This window comes from Rhinopithecus bieti, unplaced genomic scaffold (assembly GCF_001698545.2).
Source record: "Rhinopithecus bieti isolate Rb0 unplaced genomic scaffold, ASM169854v2 scaffold_41114, whole genome shotgun sequence".
Taxonomy (NCBI): Eukaryota; Metazoa; Chordata; class Mammalia; order Primates; family Cercopithecidae; genus Rhinopithecus; species Rhinopithecus bieti.
Window position 1 is genome coordinate 1596934 of NW_016817363.1, and position 23754 is coordinate 1620687.

The window sequence follows — 23754 nt, forward strand, 5'->3', positions numbered from 1 at the left end:
GACCCTCTCAGACCTTAACCTATGTGTCTCTCCCTTTGAACGGTTCTGATTTGTATTCTTTGCTATAGTAAGATTGAAATCCTAAGTGTAATTCCCTTTAGTTCTGTGAGTCATTCTAGCAAATTATTGAATTTAAAGGGTAGTAAGAACCCTGGATTTGAAATGATAGAAATGAGAGTGGTTTGAGAACCCCAACCTTGCAGCTGGGGTTTGAAGTGAGAATAGTCTTTGAATTGAGGCTGTGTCTTTACTTTGAGTTTGAAAAACTCATTGCAGAAGAACATTTTTAGAGTTTTTTGTTTTTTTGTTTTGTTTTTTTTAAATAAAATTCAAAATGTGGAGAGATTGGGCCCTTAATCTGTTTCTTTGGGCCAGAGGGGTCTAGGAATTTTGTTTCTGTTTGAGATCCTTTTCCCATTATTGAAACCCATCATGAGTGCTCATTCCTCCATTCTATCCCCCAGCCACCCCAACTTGGGATTAATTCTCATGGAGGTGTTTGAAATCCAATTTGACTCCTAAGAGTAGAACTTCGGATGCTCCCAGTTACTTCTGATGTGTGATTAGCCAACCTCACCTCTTTGGACGATAGATTGCTTATTTCTCACTTTTTTGTGTGTGTGTCCTGTGTAATGCAATAGGGATTCTATAGAGATTCAGGAAACATTTCGTGAAGATAATAGCTCTCAGCAGTAAAGAAAACAAACTGCATTTTTGTAAGTAGAAATAATAGGTGGCTGTAGAAGCTACCTTAGTTCCTTCTACTGCTATAGGTAGCATCTCATTAAAACTAACCCTTAAAAATAACCACTACTATGGAGACTTTAAAGAAACAGCATATTTTCCAACATTTTTGGTATCATAACCCAAGGTCGCAGTCAAGTCTAACAAACATAAGTGTCTTAATACTTTATTTATAGCATTTCAGTGGTAATTTATACTTATCTCTTTTGGTCCCTTAAGGGGTGGGAAAAAAAAAACAAAACACTTTCACAGAACCTCTTTGCTTAGGTGAAGAAAATTCTTGTAAATCTCACATTCCTTTCTGTGACAGAAGACTCATTGTTAGAATGGCTTCAAATGATTTTTCAGTATTTTTTCTGCCCTTCCCTTACATGATATTCATTATCATTGGCTTCATTTTCTATTTATTCATGAAAACCTCCAAGAAATAGTGCAGTCAACCACATGATCACTGACTCAGGTCAATGAAGACACATCTCCTTTTCAGTTTATTTCATTTTGTTTTAAGATCACAGAAGAGCAGAGCATTCATACGTGTAAAGGAACAGAAGAGAGAAACAGAATTTAAATACATTTAAAAAGAAAAGAAAAAAAGCATTTCTTAATTTTAATTTTTTTTTTTTTAAACACACACACTGCGCTTTTTATTTCCTTCACAGAGCTAGTACCCAGGGAAAAAAATCCACCCAATAAACAAAAATGAAAAACCTTGAATAAGAAAAAAACCCAAACAAAAAATGGCCATGTGTTTGTTCCGATCTTCAAGGGAAGATCAGTTCATGTCTACAGGGCTGAAAAAAGGAATATATTTATATATATATTTATATGTATATAACACTGTTAATAAGGAGAATTCTAACCAAGAGCAGGATTTATACACCCTTCAGTAGAGCAGTGATAAGGAAGGTGGGGAGCGTTGGGAGATGGGGGAGGGAGTTGGAAGTGTTCTCCTTTGCNACACACACACTGCGCTTTTATTTCCTTCACAGAGCTAGTACCCAGGGAAAAAAATCCACCCAATAAACAAAATGAAAACCTTGAATAAGAAAAAAACCCAAACAAAAAATGGCCATGTGTTTGTTCCGATCTTCAAGGGAAGATCAGTTCATGTCTACAGGGCTGAAAAAAGGAATATATTTATATATATATTTATATGTATATAACACTGTTAATAAGGAGAATTCTAACCAAGAGCAGGATTTATACACCCTTCAGTAGAGCAGTGATAAGGAAGGTGGGGAGCGTTGGGAGATGGGGGAGGGAGTTGGAAGTGTTCTCCTTTGCTTCTCTCCCCCTGAATTTCTTCCCTTTGACCTCCCCACTCCAAGTAAATACTTAGGGAGCAGAACTTGGCCACAGTTCACCAGGATGAACAATTTCCATTCTCTGGTGAAGAGCAAACATCTAGGGAAGTGGGTTCAAAAGAGGCTCCTGGTAGCTTGGGATTGCTGCAGCGTGCCATGAAGCTAGGACTTCCATGGATTTTCTTCACTTGCAGGAAGCATATTTGTACTGTGCCTGGCTTTACATAGGGAGGGTTTGTGCAGAGAAGAATGTGGCTGTAGAAGTAGATCCACGAGCACTGCCCAAAAAGAGGTACTTCTGAAATGACCATGAAAACAGGGAGTTTTCCCATGGACAGGTCATTCTCCCACTTAGAGAGAGCTTCATAAGTACCGTAAGCACGTCATATATCCTTACCTACACAAAGTGATGTGATTGCTGGGAAGTGATGAACGAACCCTACTCTTTAGTGCCTGGAAACTCCAATGCCTTCTGTTCTTTCAGACAATAAAATCAAAGGACAACTTTGGATAGATGCTAACCTGAGCCTCTAGGACAGCTTGGGACAAGAGGATCTGTGCTCAATGCATCCAGAACATGGCACAAGAAAATCATTCCTTATTAATTGCTTGAGAAATCATCCTTTCTGCTTACCCTCTTCTCAGAGAACCTAACTTTCACATTTGATTTTGGCCTTCACAACAATTCATACTGTCTTCAACTCTGTAACCTCCTAAATTGTGTTTATTTTTGTTTTATTTTCAGCTTGTCTTCTTTAAATAGAATTGACTTGTACTTTTCGAAAACAGTACTTGTTTTCTCTCCATCTATTTGCTTTATTTCATAGCCTATAATTCAAGCTTTGGGAAACTTATCCCATGAGAAATTCCTTCCAAAACAAAATGTATTGTCTTGCCCATTTCTCACAGATCAGCCTTTGAACCTGCCTGGGACCACATGCTTACCGCCATCAGCACAAGCAAAGAGTTTCCAAGGACACACATTTACTGTAATGAGGTACTTGGCCCAGGATGAGAGAAAGCTAATGTTTCCTTTCTTAGGCACAACGTCCTCATTTGTTACATGCATAATACCCAGTCTGGCTATTTTCCTTCCTATGAAAGATTATTAGAATATAGTTCCACATTTAGGTTTTACAATATTATAAACAAGGAAACAACCCCAGCTATGTCAGTGTCCTTAGTGTAATTTGAATGTGTCCCTTCTCTACACTGCTATGAAGTTTTGAGCAGAAGAAATTTACAGACCCAGTCCAGAGTCCCTGTATTCTAGCAGTTTTGGGTTTAGAAATGAAGACAGCAGAATGATAGTTCTGAGAAGTGATGAGAATAGAGACTAAACAAGAGATAACAAACAGCTGCTGTTTACAAACAGTGCTGGGCACAGCACTAAGTGAATATTAAATTCTTATTCAGAATAAAGGTTAGCGTTGAAAGAGATTTTAGGGATGTCAACCAAATCCTTCACTTTCAGGATGAGAAAACGAAGACTCAGGAAGGTTAAATGACTTGCCAATGTCTCACAGCTTTATTTGTGGCCGAACTTGGGGTTCGAACCCAATTCTCCTGACTCCCAATTCAATACACTTTCACCTCCCTTTAAGTTGTCATTTATCTTTGATGATGAGGAAGCAGGACCAAGAAGACACTTGGGAGTTGATACAACAGACACATGAGCCCTTAAAACTCCTTTCTCTGTTTTTTGTTTTTTGTTTTTCTTTCTCTTAGGTATATTAGTGCATTTAAAGCCTGAAGTTAATTTGACCTAAAATTTTTCTAAGTCTTTGCAGAAAGTTCACTTGTTTCCTGAAATCATCTCCTTGATGATTTTTTATGTAACAGTTGTTCATATTGTAGGAATGATATATATGTCATCCTGTTACACGCATCAGGCACTTCAAAAAGACTCCAAAAGAACATGCCTGAGAGAGATAACTCCCAATTAAAAATGATTCAGTCCCTCATTTGCAATATTCAGGATAAATATGTGGAAACATTAGGCTACCAGATAAAGTAAAGGTAGTTATTTCCTAGGGTGACTCAGCAAGATATTTCTCGAGGATATCACATTTTTTATATTGCGCAATTTCTTAGAATCCAGATGGCAAGCTTTCTCACTGCTTTTGTTGAATGGAAAATAAAAACTGAGTAATATTTTGCTCATCAAGGTTTAGGTCACTTCCTTGGAGCTATTTGAATAAGACATCTTAGATGGTGAAAAAGGAGTAAAAAAGAAGATATCTGGGAGTGGATACAGCAGACACATAGCCCTTAAAACCCTTCCCTCTTTTTCTCCCTTTATTTTCCTTGCTTTGGGGTCGGGTGAGACAACTACAGCAACAGTTGGGACAATCTCCACTTAGATCCTGAAAGACCAGAGAGGTGACTTGAGCAGGATATAAACCTTCAACTGTTCCTGTGGGTCTGCTTCTTTTGGCTGAGGCAACCTTGTATTTGGAGCTTTAGTCATAATTCTTCCCATTCTGAACTGTGAAACATTTCGGTTTTTATTTACTTTTATTTGATTTTTTTTTTTCCTTAAGAATCATAGGATTAGCAGTAGTTGGGCACTGCATGAAAAATGAAGTTTACATAGTTTATATTATGTACATAAACTAGTGATTTACATTGATTTACACATGATTGGTGCCTAATTTATTAATCAGCACGCAGTATGTAAATGTGCTGAAAAGAAATCAAGGTTTAAAATAAGTTTTCCATAATATTCATAAACATTTTCGCTGGTGTAAATGTTAAACCTAAACCCAACGTTAACACCAGCTTCCTTGCCAAGAGAAAAGTGATGTACATTGCTGGGTGAAAACAAATTCTTTCCTAAATTTCGGTTGGCGACATTTGAACAGCATAGCTACATGCAAATGAGAATAGTTTACTTCTTTTCTGCTAGTATGCACATAAATGTAAACTCCATTTTGCATTTAGTGAGATGTTTACAGATATTATGCCAACCATGATGGAAAATTTACATCACTGAGGCAAATGCAGTCTTTGGAGAAGAAATATTCTAAACATTTAAGCAAGGGAGGAGGCTTCCTAAACTGCATTTTTGTTTCTTAATTCAGGGTCTTATCTCACCATTTTTGTGGTATGTTTCACATTTGTCTTCAAAATATTAATAGTTTATATAGGTCAGATATAGCATTGTACTTTCAGTTCTCTTAAAAAATGATATTGGTAACCAAGACTAAATGCAGGCTAAAAGTTTATGAGGATGAAAAGAAAAATGAGGACATGGTTAATCCCATTAAACATGTTTGATAAGCAAAGTTCTTTTGGCAAATAATTACAAAATGGAAAAGTGGGGTTCTATGTCTTTCTACATGAGCATAGATTTTTTTTTCTAAACAACCAAATTCAGTACTTTTCTTCCTTTTAAGTTCAAAACATTATTCTTAATTTGTCTTATAATACACACATTATTGTAAATATAGCATCTATAAAGATAAGATAAAAAAATACACACACATATATATTATTGTTTTCCACAAATAATTCGAGCCCTGCAAAGAACAAAATGAAAAATTCAGGGAGACTAGCCAATAGAAACAGTGAAACCACAACCAACTCAGGGATGGAATCTGTGACTCTGGAGGATTCAAGAAGCTCACAATTTGGTAAAGTAATAACTCAAACAATTTCATGCTGAGGAGTTTAGCTTTTGTGTGCAAAGGAGGTAAGTCCATTTTTGAAGGAGAAACAGATTTTTGTTTGGTCCTCCAAGAACGTGAAAATCACGAGTACTTTTACAAGGTCTCTATGAATAGTCCCAGTAGTCTGACTATGTAGTAAAAAAATGCCCATGGCAAGCGAGAAGTCTGTCTGACTTGGAAGAGAAGGCAAAGGTCAATGGGGCAGTCCTTCCTGACAGAAAACACATATGCTTTTCCATAAGTCTTAGTTCTTTTAAGACAGGGGAATTTTATGTCTCAAAACAAGCAAGACTTTTATCCAACAAGGCAAAACCTTTGCTCAACAATTGCACAGAGCATAATTACAATTCTGCAGTTGTAAAACCCTGGATAGTTCTCGTTCTTCAGGAAACGCCCTGGGTCAAAGTCATTTCTGTTTTTGTCAACTGAAAGTTGGGTGTAAGGATTTTGTTTTACGAATGGTGGAGTTTTACTTTGTATACAAAGAATATTAAATATATTAGCCACTCAGATAGATGAATTTCACTCCTCTTAGTATATTTTTTCCAACCAGTTGGTGCTTTTCAGTGCAGGGTTTCAAGCTTTGATTACCAAGGGACAAGATTCTTGAAGGAATTTATTCCAATATGATTAACTAAATTCCAAGAAGTCTTATGTTGAGACTCAGTGATTTCTTGGTGTCAGTCTTCTGGCCCTACCTTTTCCTGACCTTTCTCTAAACTATATTTTCCTCCATTGTTCACATTGCTTAGGGAACACTTTCAATCCCATGAGATTTCTGGGGACAATGTTTTCTCTGAAACAGGAGCCAGAAGCAAATTTTTAAAATTCCCAGATCCTGCTAGAGATATAGGCAAACACCACATTTAAATATTTGTTTAGTTATGTTTAATATATGGTTCATTATATTAAAACCGAGGGAACAAATGGTGCTGACATGGTAAAGACATTTATTTCAATGGAGAAGTTCCTCTCATGAAACCAAGACCTTGTTCTCACGATAAAGTGGAGACAATAAGAAAGCCAGGTATATAATTAAGGCCTGTGACATGCCATGGGGGTCTGTTTCTGAAGCTAACACTAACATCCAACTTCTAACAACATCCAACTTAACTCTTCTACTTTTCTCTTCCTGTGTATCTTTAAATTAGCATGCACTTTTCTAAAGCCACAGACTTAAGTGTGTGACTGCCTCTTCAATTTATGGGGAATGCTTATTAATAAAGATGATACCCTTTATTCTTGAACTAAGAAGACCAAACTGTTAGGAGAAATACCTGATTGTCAATAAATTGATGCTGCATAGGAATATGGCTCACCTTCCCTATATTTTACTAGCTACCTTCTTGGTTGAGAATTTGTTTTCTCCCCTATGTCAGAATCTGCTATAAACACTCTTAACTATCCCCAAGCTGAATTTTTCCTTGTTTCAAGTCTAAACTGCCAAATCATGAAAGAAGGCTGTGATAAGCTTCTAAAACAAACAATACAATCCCTTAGAAGAAACCAACAATGCTACTTAGATCTTTCTCCCTCCTTCTTTCCTTTTTCCTTCCTTCCTTCCTTCCTTCCTTCCTTCCTTCCTTCCTTCCTTCCTTCCCAGTTACAAAGTTTCTCATTTTATATCATGTAACAGCTATTTACAAGGTTCCAACTTAATGACAAACCATATTTGGCTCCACAAGATTACATTCAAATATAATCTCAAAATAATCCTCTGTCCTCTCATGAACTGAACCACTTTCAATGCCTACTATTGTGTAAGTGAGAGCAAGGGTTGCTTTTCTGATAAAGATATCTACATGCAGAGAGCCAGTTCTCTCTGCAAGACATTTCCTAAGAAATCCTTCTGGTGATGTGGTAACACCAAGCTTTGTGGTACTCATAAAATTTCTGTCTAAATTTATTACAAGTTGCCCAGCAATTTTGGTTAAGGACCTAGATCACATTTCAGTGTTAACGTCAAGATGACTCTTATAGATGTAAATTTAAATAGAGCAGGGAAGGTGAATATCATGCAATTTTTAGCACCCTGGCATAGGATAACAGTGGACCACCATGAATAGTGATGCTGCAAACACCATCAGTGAAACAGAACAGGGATTATGCAGGCAACCAAATAAAATGTTAACCTAGAACACTGGGAAAAACATCTGCAGAGGAGCACAAGGAGTGAACTGCTTTTCATTATGGCCAATGCTCTGTATTAGAGCTCTGACGGTATCTCCAGAATACGGTAGGAGCCTGGGCATCTGTTGACTTTTTCTGCCTTGCTCACTTTCACTGTATTTTATCTGAAATAGGAAACAATCTCTGCTCAGGGGAATTCATGGGACAAATGTTATTTGAAGATTAGGGAGGAGGTAAAACAGGGCTGCTTAGGATCTCCAAGTGGTTCATCATTCTTCCACTGGGAGTTGACACTTGGAGACCTTCCTGTTTCTGGGGATTTACTCAACACATGCTGCTCATTTTTGCAGCAGAGCAGGGCCCACCCTGTTAAAAGCCAGGAAATATATGAATCCCTCAGACTCATGAAACGAGAGTAAAATCTGAAATTTTCTCTCCTAGGGCACCTCATCCATGTCATAATTCCTTATATTGTTTGCTTACCCCATCGATAGTAGGCACTTTCATTTACAGTGATATTCTGAGTGACTCCCCACTCGGTTCTGATGATGGGACTAGGAGGAATATGGGGTCCTGCCCTTGGAAGGGGCACAGCTTGGTTTGAATACACACTGATGCCATGTGACAGCCATGGATGAGAGGAGGACTCTGCTCCTTGCCTCTTTCCCCGCCATCTCCCCCAGCAACTTGTTACAGCCGCATCTCACAATTACAATGCAGGACAGTATCTACAGCACAATGAGTCTATGTACACATGGACCATTCCCTTGGCATGCTTTAGAGAGAGACACACACACGCTCACACACATGTACACCCACATGAGAGCGAAAGACTTGAGCACACACGCACAGTGGAGAAAATTAAAATGACACTTCCTAGCATTTGCAGCATGACTAGTGCTCTGGGGAGGGGGTGGGGATGAGGAGAGGTGAGGGAGGAAAGGTGAGTAAAAAGGGAGTATCTAGGGTGGGTGTGGGGGAGATAGAACACACTGGAGGGAGAGGGGATGATCTCTAAAATTGGAGAGATAGTGGAGGAAGGAAAGCCAGAGAAAAGCTCAACATAAGATTCCATTGATAGTCTGAAGTGGCTACAAGTCAGCTCAAATGAAAAACAGAATTAAAAGGTTATGGAAATATAAACACCAAAGGCAAGACCTTATTTTTTTCCCCACAGACGAAAAAAGATGAAGGAAGGAAGGATAAAGTGTGTGTTGGGGGCTTAATATCCATCTGGTTCTTCTCTTATTTTTACAGCATCCGGATGTCTTTAGTGTACTGTAGTCTTTACACAGCATACATTTGCTTAGTAGATATAAACATATCCTGGTAGAACCTTCTCCATCCTGAATGATACATAAAATTTTAATGATGGACTGTAAAATTATTTTAAATGTTGCATTTTCTTCTTCATTTTCGTATTTCCCCCTTCATGTATAAACACACAAAGTTGTGAAATAAACGGTCTCCCCCCATCTCTCTCTCTCTCTCTCTCTCTCTCTCTCTCTCTCTGTATTCTGTGTGACGCATTTTGTGTGTTTTTTAAATTATTTTAAATTTTATTCTATTAACATTTGCTGAGAAGGCAGAGCAGAGATGCTGCCAGCAGCCACAGTGGTACGGCCAGACTGATGGATCCATTTATTCCTCTCACCGACCCAGGTCCTGCAGAGCAAAAAAGGAGAGAGAGAGAAAGAGAATGAGTTACATGGGCCCATTCTATGTTATGGCTGACTGCTGACGGAATCAGAGGTAAGATCTAGCTGGGTACCAGCATCTCACAGTTACTGACTTACGTGCAGCCCAAGAAAGGCTCAAAACCTTCCTAAATCCTTCTCCTCCTCGGGCTACAAGTATCCTAAGGGGCATCATTGACTGAAACATTTCTAAATACAAAATGCTCTTGCCAGATAAGTCCTTAAACTGGCTATCACTAATGTGTCTCATGGTGCAGCAGGCTCCGGTTCACCCAGCCTCCTCCTGTTGGCCCTGCCCTCAGTAGTCCTGGTGCCAGCACTCATTAAGGTTCTAAGCATTGGTGAGGGTCCTTCAGCAGTCAGACATGGGTCTTCTGGCCAATTCATCACAGCATCTCCACCAATAAAGCATGGAACCAAACCATGACTCCCTCTGTCCCTGGGGAGAGGCAGTAATTACTTATTTGCTAATGGGGAGGGGAACTGTTTTAAAGTAATGCTTATGGCTAGATGGTACCTTAGCAAGGGATAAAATAAGTCAACACATCTTAAAATCTTAAGAGGCAGCAAAGGATCAACTCCTCCAAACTCTTCATTTGTCACTTTAAAAATCAAAAACAAAGATGATAACAACAACAACAACACAAATAAACACACCTAGAGAGGTTGAGAGGCAAGTCCCAACCATGAGCAGAACTGAGATTTGCACTCACCCAGATTAACCTGGAATGGCAATCCGTGTTTCCTGCTGCCATCTTAGTTTTCCCAATGTGGACACAATTTGGGGGATGTAGGTGTGGGTCTGAGAGGGGAAATAGGATGGACAGGAAGCTGGAGAAGGGGCTTGTGTGTTCATAAAAGAGAGGATTGGTGAGGAGAAAATCAGTGGTCTGGCAAAAGAGCTTATCGTCTGTGCTTTGCTTGTTCCATTTTTCTCCTTTTGTATAGTTCTGCTCATATTCCATTAAAGCAAAAAAACAGTATTTTTCACTACAAGGACTTTTGGATTTAAGACTACATACTTAAACAATGATGTTCAAAAGAGAAACTTGTGTGACTGTAATTGTCAGTCACTTTAAAATTTTGAGGGTGCATATGCAGATGGATTATGTGTGAGTGAGTGTGTGTGTGTGTGTGTGTGTGTGTGTGTGTGTGTGAAGCTATGATGGTTTGCAGGTATGATGGAAGCATCCCCTGGTATGTGAATTTTTCCAAAACTGTTTACAAACATACCCAATCGGAGATGGGATAACAGGGAAAAATGCCAAATTCCATGGTCTCCTAATCTATGCTTTATGTCAATAATAAAAGTAATAACAACAATAAAAACAAAACCACAAACACTTATACAGCACTTACTACACGATTTTGTCACAACTGCCCTATAAATATAAGCACACAACCATGCTATAAGGTGGATACTAAGATGAAACCTGTTTCACAGTGAAATGATCGAGGCACAGGGAGGTTGGATCCACTGTACAAGTTTACACAACTTACAAGCAGAGGAACTGGGGTTTTTACCCAGGTATCTAGCTCCAGAGTCTTTGCCTGTCACTACTACACAGTAAAGGGGTACCTGTAAGTCTCCTGTCAACATTCAGCAAATTAAACTTGGGTTTGATTAAAATGGCCAGCAAAACAAAACAAGGAGACAACTATTATCGTTGCAAAGAAGATTTTGATAGGAGGGTTTTGACTAGAATACCTTCTTGAGAATATTAAAAACATCACCTAATATAAAAATATGAACATATACAAACTTTGATCAGCATACAGTATAAAATGAACTGTATTATGTGTAAATCTATGGAGACACAGAATAGAGATTCAATGAATTAATTATCTAATTTTCTGAATTGTTATAGGATCATATTAACAAAAGACACCTTAGCTACCTTCAGGTTCATACATTTATTTCATGAGGAATTAAGTTCAGTGAGATGCTGTATCTTGCATGAAAGCACCCAATTAGTAATTGTTGACCAGGAGCTTAATTCAAGTGTCTTAAGTCAGCTCAAGGCCTTTCCTAATCTACTTCTGTGTCTCCTGCACCCACCCTTTTTGAACTTTTGGGACCTTCAAGCTTTCTTAGTGGCAACTTCCCCCAGGGCTTTTGGGCTGGTAGGAATGTTACTTTCCTAACCCTTTAGTCTCTCTATGTACACTAGATGCCAAGAGCTCCTTGGCAGGTTTGGTTGTATTTGTGTATTGATGAGGTTTTCAAAACAGAGAAAAACTACACAAAAATTAAAACCATAGAGGGTTAGGCAAAAAATACTTGTGTTTGCACCAGAGATAGTGTAAAACAAGAGATTTTCAGAAAGAGTCCAATTCTGCTGATTGCCTTAATCTCATTTTTGGTGCAAGGACAGGCTAGATTATCTTGTAGACATCCTGGAGCTGAATGATATCTTGGCAAGGTTAAGACTAATCTTATTTTATTTGACAGTGGTTAGTATTCGAGAAAGCCAAAATTCCATTATTGAAAAATATATTACAGAATAAATCAACCTAGATAAACATGTTCACATATAACATTCTTGATAGTACATGAATACATACACATACATACAAAGTATATATGTTATATACTTATACATACACATGATATGCACACATATTATTGATCTTTTACAAATAATTCAGAATTAACTGCTATTTTCACATGCTATTCTACGTTATAATGGGGAATCCCAGTATAACTATATTAATAATCTTTAATTTTATCTTTTATAATATTATTATATACAGTCATGTGCTACATTATATTTCAGTCAAAGATGAACCATGTATACAAAGGTGGTCCTATAAAGTTATAGCACTGCATTTTTACTGTACCTTTGCTATGTCTAGGTAAGTTTATATACACAAATACTTACCACTGCCCGTAGTATTCGGTATAGTAACATGCTTACAGGTTTTTAGCCTAGGAGTAGGCTATACCATATACACTAGGTATGTAGTAAGCTATACCATCAAGGTTTGTGTAAGTATATTCTATGATGCTCACAAGAATGAATTCACGTAATACTGCATTTCTCAGAATGTATCCCAGTCATTAAGTGATGTACAAGTATATTTGAAACTTATTTTGTGCATCAGTTAAACATATCTTCATCAATTATTATTTATTAAGTGCTCTCATATAGCTATTTAGTCTACTTATATGACTTACTCCTTTCATAATTGGGCTTGAGAGTAAATAAATAGGCTTAAAAATACAAGGGTAAATGGGTGGTAGTTGGGAAATCATCACAAGTGTGTATGCAATTATAGATATATGTGACTGCATAGGAGACCACTTCAGTTAATGGCTATTTCAGGGAAGAATAATCAGCAAAATCATTAATCATGTTTTACTTCAGAGTTATGAAATTTCTGCTTATTTGTGGAAATGCAAATGGTAAATCTTATTTCCCACACCAGATGGCCAAGCTCAGCAAGTGCTTTCATATACTGACAGATAAAATGAAAGCAAGAGTCTACAAACATAAATTAGCCTTAAGAATAGATGGGCAAATAGAACCACAATTCAAAAATTTGCTACGTGTTTTTCATATAACAGATAAAAATCATATTTTAGTCTCTAACCACATTGTATATGTGTGTTATATATGTGTACACCCACTAATATATGTGATATCTGGTAAACATTTAGTAAATTGCATTATTACTAATCCAAATGCAGAAGTTTGGATTACAGAAAGAGATGAAATACCAACCTGAATCAAAGGCATTGATTTGTGAATTGGGTCAAGGTTTTAAATGTTGACTCTAAGGAGCAAAATTCAGCTGCAGCAGGACTGCAAATCGTAAGTCAACATGCCAGGTCAAGGTTCTTAACCCCAAGGTGGATTAAGTGAGATTCTGTGTCCAGGTGAATGTTGGATTGCACTTTCCCATAACAATGAAAGGGAATTTGTGATTAAGGGCAAGATTGATAAAACATTCTGAAATTGAGGGATATGAGAATTTTTCGGCAAGTCTCTAGACTATAAATTTCATTCAGGATCTGGAGCCAACTGATTTGTCTTTCAGTGAAATCTCAAGGAAAGGACCAGATGATTTTTCAACACCTGTTTAAGAAAGCGTATGCTTAGAGACACTTTGTAATTCAAATCTGGTCAACAGTTTTCTGTTCCTCCTCCTGAGAGCCCATTTCTTGGATTTAGGACTAAATTCATTCAAAGGGGTTGTTAATTATGCTCTCAGTGATCCTTGGGTATTCCTTTCAGCCACTAAGAAATCATAGATAAATCATTTTATTCCAGTTCGTAGTTCAGCCATACGAGAAAAAAAAAAAGCTAGAGGAGTTAAAGTTTGAATTCTCTCAGAATTATTAAGGGCTGATTGAGTGACTGAAAATAGAACAAAATTCTAAACAATTTGTAAAACACTTGTTTAACAAAGGAGAACACGAATCTACAAAGTCTCCTAAGAATCTGCCTCCCGTAACATCTAGCGCAGCCAACTAAGGCATGCTCGCATCCTGGGAAGACATATTTAAAAGGAAGCCTGATAAAATTGACTTTGGCGCCACCTACTGTCCATTTTCTGCCAGTACAACTTCCTCTGGGTGAATGAGGATTTAAGCTCAGACTGCAGCAAATTAGAGGAGGGGAAATACGGTAGTCCTCCTTTAACAGTGAGTTTGTTTTCTGCCGTTTCACTTACCTGAGGTACATACAGTACAATAAGATATTCAGAGAGACAGAGAAAGAGAGAGATAACATTCACATAACTTTTAGTACAGTATATTGTTAGAATTGTTTTATTATTATTGTAGTTAATCTCTTACTGGGCCTAATTTATAAATTAAACTTCATCATAGGTATGTATAAGAAAACACATAGTGTATATAGGTAGGGTTCTGTACTATCTGCAGTTTCAGATATCCACTGCGGTCCTGAGGCCATATCCCCTGCGGATAAGGGGGAACTACTATATCGATGTTTTCTTTGAGTGATGGGTCTTAAAATCAATACAATGTGAGCTCTTCCTACATTTTCTTTAGCTCTTTATGCATTTTCTCTACTCTCTATAAAGTGAGATTTTGGTAACACTCTCACAGTAAAGTCAGAATCATCACATCTTTTTCTTCAACACAGCAGCAAGTATTTTGGCATACAAATTTTTAACATTTTAGTCTAATACGTAGAACTTCTGGTGACACTGGCAGTTTATCTTGTCTTTGAAATTAAAAAAAAAAGGTATGCCCTATTTCTTCAACCACGTATCAAATCCATAATGTATTACATATAATACTAGCCACTTAAGATTAAAACATAATTGGTAATCGTGGCATTGGGAAGTAAAGAAGGGCTGAAAGGGACAATATTTTATGCCTTCTTGAAGGCCTCAAATGATCCTGTTTCTGAGTATATATTCATGGCCGCCTCTTGCCTGTTGCCTTCAGAGAGGACTTGTAGCACTGACCATAAACACGGTGCTGACCCTTTCTTGGGAGGAGTAAGCAACAAAGTGTCCGTAATCTCTGTGGCTCTTGATCACGGATGGACATAAGTTCCACAAGAATAGGTTTCCACAATTGAGAGTGATCTTGGTTGTCTCGCCCCTCTGAGACTCACAGAGGAAGATGCCTTCATATGAGACAATTATAATCATGTAGGTGACCTTCAGGAAGTGAAGAGGGTGGGGTCTGGCCACATAGGTGCCTCTGTGGCTCTGGTTTAGAGATAGACACTGTTAGGGACTATGATTTATTGGACTTGTAAAGACAGCACCTCAGAATTAGTAACTACTTGCATTTTAGGGTCTGTTTTATGAAGTCAACAAGTGAATGTAAATTAGGCTCTGCATGTCTTCTGCGAGCCCTGTCACTGGGCAGTGAGCATTTCCAAAACTGCAGCTCTGTCAGAATGAACCATGAATACTTAAGAAAGGGAAAGTAGGAACAGGGAGTAGGGCAAAGCATACCTTGCTCTGTTCCAGGGATTTAAAAACAAATTACTGTCAAGAGCAATGTAAGGGTCATGGGTTTGATCAGGAACTATTTGTAAATGAAAAAGTTCGCAATTTGGAAAAAATAATGCCAGTTGTGTTAAGGAAATCATTATCACAAATTATTCCACTGAAACTCAAGTATATAAGACAACAATATATTGCTGTGAAACCTTAATTTTGACATATGGAAGGTAACCAAAAATAAGAACCATACCTTTTTGCTTGAAGTGCACGGTGGTACCAATTTCTAAAATAAGAAACATTAAGCAAAACAAAAACAAATAAAAAATCTTTATCAATTAAGAAGAAACACAAAGGTACTCTGATACTCTCCACTGAAAGGAGAATAAGAGAAAAGGAGGAAAGAACATTTTAATAGGAAAGAATATTGGTAGAGACAGAAAGAAAGGCAAATGGAAAGAGATTGTTTTATTAGAATAGATGTTGTGCAGTTGGAGGTGGCAAAAATGATTTGCAGCTTCAAATACCTGATGCTACATTGTATGCATGTAAACAGGTTCAAGAACTCTGAGTATGGAATGTAAAGGTACTCTTGACTGCAATTCAGTGGAACAATAGAATGTGTCTGATCCATAACCTTGTCCTACCATTTTGCCGTGGTTTATTCCACTCAAGCCAATTGGCCGTCCTGCTCTTCTTCCAACAGATCAAGTCTATTCCAACTTAAAACCTTCACACTCGCTTTTCATTTGCTTGGAATATTCTTCCCCTAGATCTTTGTATTGATCACTTAGTCACTTCCTTCAGATTTCTGCTGAAATAACACCAACGTGAAAAGGACTCCTCTCACCATCTTGTTAAAAATAGCATTTTCTGTTATTTTCTCTATTCCTTTACCCTGCTTTACTAATCTACATAGCACTTACCTCTAACCTGACATCATGTTATGTGTATACTTTTTGCCTGTTTATAGTTTATCTTCTCCATTAGAATATATGCTCCACGAGGGCAGCAACTGTGTATGCCTTCTCCAATACTGTATCCCTTGTGCTTAGATTAGAGGTTGGCAGGTAGTGGATATTCAATAAATATTTGTTTAATTTATAAATAAGTCTCAGGGTCGGAAGAGCTCAGGTAGGTTAAATATTTGGTTTCTCTTTTAAGTATCTTTATCAAGTAAACCACAATGCTCTTAGGTCTTTAGAAGCAAGCTTGTAAATTTTCTATAGGATACCTCTGTGAAGCTCAGGAACAACTTAGTGGGTGCTCAGATAGAAGAGCCCAAACTGCTGATGGAATACAGAACCTGTCTTTTGTCCTTGAAGCCCATCACTTCCAGTTATTTCTGTTTAACAAATGCAACATGCTGCAAGTTCATACAGAAAGGTGAGGTAAGAATTCTCCTCTCCTAGCAGAAGCCAGCACTCACCCTGGAAGTGAAGCCAGGTTCTATGAATACATGAAACAATAGTCTCTAGCTGTTGTCTCTAGTTGTTCTGTATATGTCTCATCATCTAACCACTGCTGTTTTAAGTTGTATATTAAACATACTGCCACTTGCTTCCTTTCATAATACCAGCTTTGACATCTTTTCTTTTGGATCTACGTATTGCATTAAAAAATATTGAAAGGCAGTGTGGAGAATGTGTTCATGAAAACATGAGGAAACTGAGGCCCAAAGAGGTCATTTGCAAAGTGAGAGGCAAAGCTGAGACTGAAATTTAGGGCTCCCACTTCTCTAGACAGAACCTAGCCCGTTATTCCACAATAGCCCTTCAGCAGTTTAATGCCTCTATGACTCAAGAGGTATCACTGGGACATTTAAATGATTCAATACTGGCTGGAAAGGCATGACTCTTGTGCAAAGTGCAACTTTCCTTCTTTCTTGCATTAAGCCTCATAGCTTATTATGATAAGAGTTTTTAAGAACCCCGTAAGGCCACAGAGTGATGCTCTTTCCTAAAAGAGGCCTCAATCCTCAATGAGGCCATCCTCAGTTAAAGAACACTAAGTTTCTGGTACACAGGGTTCATGGGAATGATTTCAAGCAATTGTTCAGAAATCCAGACAGGTAGGAAGCCCAGTGATTCTGCTGAAAGCTTTCTCTTACCCTCTGTTTGTGTCAGTTTCATCATCTCTAAAATGAGTTTTACATGCACCTTATAAATTTGTGCTATGAATTAGATCAATTAATCAACATACTATACTTACAATGGTGCCAGACACACAATAAATGCTCAATAAATGAAAGTTGTCAATTTTGTGGTAAAATCCCTTCTACACAGGATTATTAGTGCAATTTTAGTGGAGAGAGAAAAATATATCTTAACAAGTAATTAATGGCATTACAAGTCCAAATTTTATATATGTTATATATATAATTGCAACAACATGATGAACAAACACTGGGAGATTCTAGCACAAAAAAGGTGATCGGAGGCCGGGCGCGGCTCACACCTTAATTCCTGCACTTTGGGAGGCTGAGGAGGGTGGATCACCTGAGGCTGGGAGTTTGAGACCAGCCTGGCCAGCATAGTGAAACCCCATCTCTACTAAATTAGCCTGGCGTGGTGGCACGCACCTGTAATCCCAGCTACTCGGGAAGCTGAGGCAGGAGAATCACTTGAACCGGGGAGTCGGAGATTGCAGTGAGCCGAGATCAGGCCCTTGCACTCCAGTCTGGGCAACAGAGCGAGACTCCATCTCAAAAAAAAAAAAAAAAAAAAAAGGGTGGCCGGGCTCAGTGGCTCATGCCTGTAATCCCAGCACTTTGGGAGGCCAAAGTGGGCGGATCACGAGGTCAGGAGTTCGACCAACATGGTGAAACCCCGTCTCTACTAAAAATACAAAAAATTAGCTGGGTGTGGTGGTGCATGTCTGTAATCCCAGCTACTCGGGAGGCTGAGGCAGGAGAATCGCTTGAACCTGGGTGGGGGTGGAGGCTGCAGTGAGATGGCACCATTGCACTCCAGCCTGGCAACAGGGTGAGACTCCGTCAAAAAAAAAAAAAAAAAAAGTGACAGGAAAGCAGATTGACTAGGGTACATTTGGTCAGGAAAAGTCTAGCAATGTGCCAGCATTAACCTGTCACTGGCCTAGGTGTGGGTAAGAATCCACATGTTCTAATGGATTCTAATGGATCTCTTAGGAAACAGATTCTCCCCTATGAATCAACTAGAGACAGTTGATTACAAGAAGCAGCATATAAAAAACATTCCCAAATATTCTCTGTGAAGCTAATATCAGAAAAATTCAGATATGAAATATACATTTGCTTGAAATATCTTTAAAAAGCAAAACAAGTTGCCAGTTAAATGTTCAGTACTCCTCCCTATGCCTGTAGTAAATCAACTTCTTTGTGAAATCCTAAAGATCTTAACACTTGGAATTCCATTTTTCTTTAGGAAAAGAGAATGGAATGCTTATTTTGGACTATTATTTCCTACCCATCACCTTCTGTAGGAGAGAACAGGCTGAGCACATTTTTGAAAATGTGGTTATGTGTTGCCATCTTGTGGTAATACTAAGACATGCTCCTGTGTGCCGTCCAAATGAATCACCTTTGTCCACGAGGTGGCAATAGTGGAAGAAATTAACACTTTTTTTTTTTTTCCCCAGTGTCAGGCCAGGCATGAAATATTACTTCTCAAGAGGGGCTTTTCTGTTGTTATAGACAGAATTCTTTTACATTTAACACCTAAAAATTATTGTTGCTTTTCTAGTGAAAATGCAATCTCATGTTTGTGAATCAACCTGCATTGCCAGGGATATAATTTTTGCAGAGATTTCCAGGGCACTGTGCTTAGAACATAACCTGGAACCTATGATTTTTATGCCTTCCAGGAAAACTTCTAACTATATATTAATCTTGCTTCAGCAAATACACTTAACAAGTAAGTATGGCAGTGAAGGTACAAGGCATAATAGAGAAAGGTAAATCGACTGAAGCAATGCAAAACACAACACTGGGGGATTCTAGTATAGAGAATGTACTAGGCTTTCTCTTAAAAGCCTTACCATCATATGCTTAGATCTTAGCTCCTGGTGAGGTAGTAGAAGAAGGCAATGGGGAAATAATTTAATATTAGGAAAGGCAAGTGCCTTGAGACATTTATTTAAGGTAATCTGTCCTTGATTTTTAACTTTCGGATTCATTACACCCAGCCACATTAGCCTGCACCATTAAAAACATTGATTCAAGCTCTCTTATTGGCATAGACAATATATCTGCCTTGTTCCCTACTGTATCCTCAGCTTGGTATTTCTCTAGCACAGAAGAAGGATCCAGTAGATATGCTGAACAAATACCTGAATGCATAAAGAAAGAAGTGATTGAGAGAATGAATGAATCAATTAATACTTCAAGTGTTACCCTAGTTAAGATTCTAGAGAGGGGAGATTCTATTTTCTTTTTAGAACCACAGTGCCCGAACCCAAGGTGAGATTATTGTTGGGAATTCACAGTTATTTGAAGAGCCACATGGGGCCAAGAGGTCCTTGTATTATTTCCCAAATCCTGGGAGGTAGAACATTTTTTGGAGGGCTGAGCTTTATTTTCAAATACCTTCATGACTAATAAAAATGTAAACCCTAACAAATAAAACTCCAAGTTTCTTTTGAAGATATATTCTTCCTCTTACCCTTTACTATAATCTCTTACTCTTATCTCTCACTATGTGACATGATTTTTTTCTCTTTCTCTGTCTCTCTTTCTCCCCTTCCCTGCATCCACATCCCTGAAAAAATTCAAGTGAGTGTTGGAAAGATGAAAGATGCTCCATTGGAAACTACAGTTTATAGTTCGGGAACTCCCTCGTTATCTTAGGAAATCTTCATATCTTTATGTGTGGAAAATTTTGGCATTTTGCTTTCTTTGACTTCTATCTGGGAGATGAAGTGAGGGTACAACACATTCATAAGGAAAAGAATTGACATTTAGTACTTTGAATCTTGACTTTTGACAACTTTTCTCCAATCCTCTACTCATAAGAGTTCATTCACATTCACATGTAGGTAATGAAGAGTTTGGGGAGTTTATATTATTTGCACAGTTGTTCTAATTCTAGGGTATTTACTTGAATACAAATGTCTTATTTTTCAACCTGCTGCGGCCATTTGTAAAAGAAAACATTATCTCTATGTGTGTGACGTAAGTCTTTCTATAAGGCCAACCCTCTGATGTGCTGCAGGTTTTGAAAATGACATAAAAATAATTAGTGGCACTTTAAAAAGTCTGGGCCAGAGTTGGTAAGAGTGTGTATTTGCAGAAGTGGGACAGAAAAAGGTCCAAATTCAATAGGGATTTTATCCTCCAGTTCCTGGAAACTGCAGAAAGGGGTAGGGTTAAAATTATTAAGAAATGTAATAAAAGAAACAGAGGAGGAGGTCGCACCTGCTGCTGCTTCCTCACTGATGTCAAGGACCTGAGGCATCACATTTGTAAGATTCTGCCATGGAAATTTATGGATTTTGCCCTCTGACCTTTGTTTATTTATTTATTTATTGGCCACCATTTTGAAAATAAAACCTTTATAATTATAGTGGCTTAAAGGGGGGCAATTTTTATTAATTCAATTTTCAAGTCACACTTTGAAAGCTATTAATGTCTTTCTCACAGATTTCTTCACTCAGAGGCATTAGGGATTAGCAGCTTGTACTTGCAAATATTATGTTTTTCTTTTGCCATAGAAAAGTATTTGCCTTGTGATTCCTATTTGAATTATTAGAGCTTTTTATTTTCTCCCATGCATGATATTCATGTTGTATAAACCTCAATGCCTAATATTTCTAACATAATGTTTTCTGAGAATCAGAGTATTCATTCTGGCTCTAGTGAAGTGGGAAAAGAGTCAAAATAGAGAAACAGACTTGAATCTCAACCTTAAGATTCTCCCTAATTTCCTTTCTTTGTTTCTTTCTTTCTTTTTTTTTTTTTTTTCTTGAGACAGAGTTTCGCTCTTTTTGCCCAGCCTGGAGTGCAATGGCACAATCTCGGCTCACCGCAAACTCCATCTCCTAGGTTCAAGCGACTCTCCTGCCTCAGCCTCCCGAGTAGCTGGGATTACAGGCATACACCACTACGCCTAGCTAATTTTGTATTTTCAGTAGAGATGGAGTTTCTCCATATTGGTCAGGCTGGTCTCAAACTTCCGACCTCAGGTGATCTGCCTGCCTTGGCTTCCCAAAGAGCTGGGATTACAGGTGTGAGCCAACATCCCCAGCCTTCCTATTTTCTTAGTTAATAGGGACCATTGTCCTCATGACTAAGAGAATACATCAAACCAGCTGAGAAAACTAAGCAAGCTTAGCATGTCATCAATATTTGAGAAAGGAAGCTGGCCTCCCTTAGCTAGATTTGGGCCAGCAAGGAACGCTACACTTTACTTTCAAATAGCGCTAAAGGGTTTTCTTCTTTATAGTTGTCTGTGACTAGAAATGGACTTCAGTTTGATGCCCTATCAGAGTAAATAATGACATAGGCATGAGTAGACAGTACCAGAATACTGCAGCCCTAGACAAATGGTGTTAATTCCTCATTGAATGAATGAATGAAACCAAACTAAAATGATGCTGGTATAATTTCTTGTTGAAAAATGTGAATAAAATATTTGGGCCTCACTCCTTATATCAAATACTCTATAGTGAATAGAATATGAAAAAAAGATTAAATTGTCATTGCATTAAAAAGAACACATCTATTAAATGGACAATATTAATATGACAACTTGGAGAGAGAACAGATGAGCCCCCACATCTGAAAGGAGGACCCTTACTGGGGATCCTGGAGGTGCATGAAGGAAATCCCTTGTGAGTCAAGACTTGACTTAGACCTGAAAGCACTTTGGGTGTGCACATCACTGTGGAGAGCACCCTGGCCCAGGTAGGAGGGCGGCTCCTGGGCCTGTCTCTGCTATAACCTTGAACAAGTAACAGAAACATGCCCAGCTTTTGAGAGCATGGAAAATAGAAGACTTTTTAGGTTTTAAACTTCAACATTCTGTAGTACACTGGCAGCTCAAACATTCAGACAAAACATTTATTTTTATTGCATTAATGGTGTTATCTCTAAGGATAAGGATTACATATGAGCGTTATTTTCTTCATTATAATGTTTCATATTTTTCAAATTCTTCCATAATGAGAATGCATAACATTTATCATCAGAATAGAAAACTATTTAGAAAAACAAATCAATGCATTTTTTTTAAAAAAAAAAAAAAACCTTTAAATGTGGAGAAAAGGAATTAATCACTTTCTGATTATTTGGCATTGGCATTGGGTGAACCCAATGTCAGATTATTGTTGGGAATTTACAACATTACAAGGAGAATAAAATTTTTTCTCCATTTTTCAGTTGGAAGATACCATATAGTAAAGCAAAAGAGAAGCTAAGATGGGTGAGTCCTAATTTCCAAAGCAACATGGTCTTAACAGCATGAAATGGCAATGCAATAAAAAAAAGTTATCATCCAGGTTGATGAGGTCCTACTGACCAGAGGCTTGATATACTGGGTAATTGTCCTATAAAGTAAGTATAGGTATATGATTTGACTTTAACCATTATGGGCTTTGCTCAGTGGTGATACGGATTGTTTCAGAAAGAGCAGTCTCACTAAACACTCTCAACATAAAGAAAATACTTTCTTAAGTCTCTTGCACCAAGTCAGCTTTCTTACATTTTGAGAGTTTCTTATTTAGCCTGAGAGGTTTAGTGTTTAATAATCAATGAATTAAATGTTCCAGAATGCCAAAGAGGCTAAGTTTAATAAAGGGGTTTCTCTGGGCTATGCCACCTGAAAATATGTATAACATTAGAAATCCCAGGAGTAAATTACTTAGGACTACATATGCAGTGTCTGTCTTAAAGAAGAAACAGGTTTCTCTGCTCTTGTGCCTAAAATGCACCTTGGCACTTGTCTGTGGGTGCAACTTGGCCCTTTGACCTTTGTAATTAAGAGACCAGCCAACTCATTTAAAGAACTATATTCCAGGCCAGTTGCCATGGCTCACACCTGTAATCCCAGCACTTTGAGAGGCGTGCGGATCACGAGGTCAGGAGTTCGAGACCAGCCTGGCCAACATGGTGACAACCCGTCTGTACTAAAGATACAAAAAATTAGCTGGGCGTGGTGGCAGGCGCCTGTAATCCCAGCTACTCGGGAGGCTGAGGCAGGAGAATCACTTGAACCCAGGAGGCGGAGGTTGCAGTGAGCAGAGATCGCACCCTTGAGTCATTGCACTCTAGTCTGGGTGACAGGGCGAGACTCTGTCTCAAAAAAA

General features: G+C 38.1%; 1 protein-coding gene across 1 annotated transcript in view; it reads right to left on the reverse strand.

The window, feature by feature from the left end:
• Window positions 1-3766: 3766 nt before the first annotated feature.
• Window positions 3767-23754, reverse strand: part of LSAMP (limbic system associated membrane protein) — a gene marked incomplete at its 5' end in the record, with an annotated part of 306800 nt that continues 286812 nt past the window's right edge. Inside the window, 2 exons of the mRNA XM_017855961.1 lie at window positions 3767-9514; window positions 15728-15760. Coding sequence (XP_017711450.1) covers window positions 9417-9514; window positions 15728-15760 — 131 coding nt within the window. The remainder of the gene's footprint in view (window positions 9515-15727; window positions 15761-23754) is intronic.